Source organism: Condylura cristata, unplaced genomic scaffold (assembly GCF_000260355.1).
Source record: "Condylura cristata isolate star-nosed mole 26May11 unplaced genomic scaffold, ConCri1.0 scaffold00009, whole genome shotgun sequence".
Taxonomy (NCBI): Eukaryota; Metazoa; Chordata; class Mammalia; order Eulipotyphla; family Talpidae; genus Condylura; species Condylura cristata.
The window spans coordinates 4703805-4707945 of NW_004567110.1; the positions used below are offsets into that span (position 1 = coordinate 4703805).

The 4141-nt window shown below is 60.4% G+C and overlaps 1 protein-coding gene across 1 annotated transcript in view; it reads left to right on the forward strand.

The window, feature by feature from the left end:
- Positions 1-1325: 1325 nt before the first annotated feature.
- ZFAT (zinc finger and AT hook domain containing) overlaps positions 1326-4141 on the forward strand; it is a 68217-nt gene continuing 65401 nt past the window's right edge. Inside the window, exons 1-3 of the mRNA XM_012722899.1 lie at positions 1326-1501; positions 2602-2687; positions 3712-3822. Of these exons, the coding sequence (XP_012578353.1) occupies positions 1342-1501; positions 2602-2687; positions 3712-3822 (357 nt within the window). The 5' untranslated portion in view covers positions 1326-1341. The remainder of the gene's footprint in view (positions 1502-2601; positions 2688-3711; positions 3823-4141) is intronic.

Sequence of the window (4141 nt, forward strand, 5' to 3'; positions counted from 1 at the left end):
CGCCGGGCCCGGTCTGCCCAGCCGCGCGCATCCCCGTCCGCCGGGCCCGCCGAGACCGTGCAGTCACAGAGAGGGCGCACTCGTTCGGGGCGCTCCTGTCCCATGAGGTGGGGCCCCTGCGCGGCCGACCTGTCTAGGGCCGCTCTGTGACCCTGTGCCTGCCCTGTGGCTGCTGCTCGTGGGCGCCGAGGGAACGGGCCTGAGAGGAGCAGTTGGGCGCTCGGCTTGGCGGCCCTGGGGCCTTGGGTGGGCGCCTAGCACAGGCCTGGCGAACCGGGCCCTGGGCGGTGAGCGCGTCTTGTCGGCTCCTGCCGGCTGACCCGCGTGCCGGCCCCTCTCGGCGCCCTTCCTCGCCTGCCTGGGCCGCTGCGGCCATCGCGGCCCCACATAAAGAAAGAAAGGATGTGATCTTGCTGGGGAGGCGTCTTGGATGACCGTAGTCCAGGGATAACACATTTATGAAGAACAATAGAATATCGACTCTGAGCGTTCAGGAGAGGCCTCGTCGTGAAGCTGGGCCCAGCTTTGTTAAGTCTGTTTCCCTGTGCTGGGCCGGAACGCGTCCGCTCGGGCCGCTGCTCTGCGCTCGGCCGCGGAGAAGCCCGTTCTGGGGCGCAGGGTGCTGCTGCCGCCCCTGGCTTACCTGCCGGGTCCAGGCCTGGCGCGCCCTCGCGGGGGTCTGGCTTCATGTTGTCTCTTCCGTTGTGAAATTCTTCCTCAAAATCCAGGTTTGAATTTTTTTTAAATAATATAACAGCTTATTTTTACATCATTTTGTACCTTTTTTTTCATCTCAATTGTAATCCCCGTGGGTTTCCCATCACCGAGTCATCCGTGTGCCATCACCATAGTCCAGGTTTGAATTTTACTGGAGCCTACCTTTAATGTTCCTCTGTGTGACTGCCATGGCCTTAGCAGACTCAAAAATGAGCTTCTTGTCCCCATGGTGTCGTCCTTCCTGGCACGATGGGATGGACACAGGGACTGTTAGGAATATGTGCTTTAGGTAGGAATTAAGAGCCTTGAAAAGCAGCAAAGCCCCGCAGCTCCTCACCCCGGGCCCACGGGGGTGGGGGGTGCTGGGCTCCCAAGAAGCATGGCTCCACCTTCCCTGCGCTCCCCACGGTAGCACGGTCCGCTCAGGTGAACGTGGGGTTTGGTTTTCAGGCGCCCCGTTCCGTTCGGCTTCGCCAGGTCCAGACCAGGTCCCGGGCACACAGGAGGCCCGGGTGCCCGTCGGCCGCCCTGCTGTGCGGTCCGTGGAAGTGCGCGTTGCCTTTGGTGAGGATGAAATGACATGTTGCGCTTTCTCCATTCTTGGCAGGAAACACGGCCATCTTCATGTGTAAATGCTGCAACCTTTTCTCGCCAAATCAGGCGGAACTCCTCTCCCACGTTTCTGAGAAGCACGCGCAAGAAGGGGTTAACGTGGATGAGATCATCATTCCCCTTAGACCACTGAGCACCCCTGAACCCACCAACCCAAGCAGGAGCGGAGATGGTAAGGGCCTGGGGTGCTGGGTGAGGGCGCCACACCCAGGCGGCCCGTTGGGGCCTCTGCTGTGGATTTGCTCACAAGTGCCTTGACTCTGGTGTCTGTCTGGGGATGTGGGCACCAGGGGGCCCGCACTTGAACCAGAGCAGCTCAGAGAGGGCTGTGTCTGAACTCCCTGTCTCTGAGGTGTCTCCCAGTGCCCGCTGGTGGGTGGGTGGGTGAGTGGATGGACAGACAGACGGATGGCACGAGGGAGCAGCCTCCAGCGGTGTCACAGTGCGAGTTTGCCCTGGGCTTTTCCAGCCCCACACCTTCTAGCTCCATTCCCCGGAGCAAATGATGTGACAACCCGAAGCCTCCCTTGGCTTATCTGAAGCATGAAGTCACGACTGCCCACCCCGGGGGGCCAGTGAGGACGAAGCCAGAGCGTACCTGCCGCCCTGTGGACGGCGCCCGCCCAGCGACAGCAGGGTGCTGCTGCGGTAGGTGAGCACGGGTGACCTCCGGGCTGGCCGTGCTCCCTGCGCCCCGGCCCCGCTGCGGCGCTCAGCCCCGGCACCCTCAGTGAGCATGCAAGGTGCGGTGCGTCGCCCGCAGTGCCCAGAGCCCCGAAAGGTAGCAGGGAGCGATTTGAGGGCCGCGTGGGCACTGTAATTAGGCCCCCAAAGGCAGGGAAATGCACAGTGCGGGAGGAACGGCTGCAAACTAGAGTCAGAGAAGACCCCCAAGGCTGTTTCTGCGCTCGAGGGGCGCAGCTCACGCCCGGGCAGAAGCACAGCCCGTCGCGGGCTCATTAGCTGCGCTGATAATCCGCCTGTGCCCTCCCGATCCTCACACTGGCGTTTCTAAACAGGCCGGCCTATTGATCATCTGTCTGGGGCTGATAACAAGCAGAGACTCCACACAAAATAGCTTTGGTTAATGAGTCCCTCTGGCCACCCCCAGGTGCCTAGCGAATAGACCTGATGGAGGATTGAGCTGTTGGGAAGTCAGACGTGCTGCTAGTTACTGTCAGTGGCGTCAGAGGAAAGCTGAGAACACCCGGCCCGAAGCTAGTCACGGGACGTGAGGGGGCGTAGGAGGAGCTGCGGCACTGTCCCCACCAGCAAACGTGGTGGGTGTGGCCGTGGCCGTCCTGGGGCCAGCCCAGGCCTGCGGGACAGAGGTGTCCTTCCTCCACAGTAGGGAGGAGGTGGGCGCCACACAGGGGCTGCTCGCAGAGAGCTCACGCACGGACTCCTGGCTTTGGGGAGCAGAAGCGGGAGGGAGGCCGACGCTGGCCAGGAAGACTCTGCCAACATCCCAATTAAAAAGTGGCCTAAAGACCAGGGCAGCTTCCCAAGAAGACGTTCAGATGGCCACCAGGTGCATGAAGGTGCTCCCACACCTCCCGGGGGATGCTGGTCGCGGCCAGAGAGCTGGCGCCGCACTCCGTGAGGGTCACGGGCTCCAGAGGACGGGCGACCAGACAGCAGGCGAGGCGCGCGGAGAGGGCCCCCGCGCTGTGGGTGGGTCGGCGGCTGCGGCAGCCGCACGGGGAGGTGGAGCTTCTCCCCTAAGTGAAAGATGCGGAGCTGCCGCTTGAGCCGGCGTTCCCGCTTGAGGCGCGTAGTTGAACGAGGATGAAGCCCCTGTGTCCGAGAGCTGTCGAGCCTCCATCTTGTTTGGGGCGTTTCCGCGGTAGACAAGACATGAAGCAGCCGAAGCACCAGCGGGTCTGCGACGCTGAAAACCGGTGCGCGCGCTCATGCTCCGGGAAGTGGGGGCCTGTCCAGGCCTGAGCAGAGGGAAACGCTGCCATTTGAAACGTGGGTGTCTCTGAAATGAGTGAGACACAGCGAGGCAGTATCATGTGCTCCCACGTAGGTGGAACCTGAAACCTCTAACTCATGGGACGGGGGACCGGGTGGGCGGGAAGAGGCAGGTCTTGGTCAGAGTGCACGGACTTGCAGAACCAACTCCGGGGACCTCAGGGCAGTGCGGCGGTCACATGCTTGACATTTGCTGAAGCTGGTGTCCTTGCCACGCACGAGGTTACGATGTGAGGTGATGGGCTGTTCACTGACTTGACTGTGGTAAGCGTTATAGCGTGCGTGTACACTAAACCATCTTGATGTGCATCTGAGAAAGTCACACAGAACCACATGAACACGTACAATTTTTGTTTGTCAGTCAGACCTCAGTAAGCTGAGTGATGGAGGCCTCCCCTTCCTCAGAGCCGCCTCCCTGCTGAGGGGTCGGGTGCCTCCCAGGTGCACAGCTTACAGATGGCGGTGAAGCTGCAGTCCAGAGCACTGGTGTTTGTGCCCCTGTTCCTGGAGTCCGGCGTACGGGAACGTGGAGACTGAGTGATGTCTGTGAAGGCCACGTGGCAGACAGAGGCTGTTTAGATTGACATGTAAAGAACTTTGAGAAGTTCTTTGATTTGATTCCGTTTAAGTGTTCTTCCTACTAGAATGAAACAGGAGATACACAACAATTGGCCTTTTCATTTTACTTACAAATAATAAATGAATAAATGATCAAGCTGGTAGAATTCCACATGGAATCACGAGCATCGGTGTCTTCTGCTGGTTACGTGTTCTGACTCCCTCCTCTCCTCCTTGCCCACGTCAGTGAGAGGTGCCACCGTCCACCCTGGGCCAT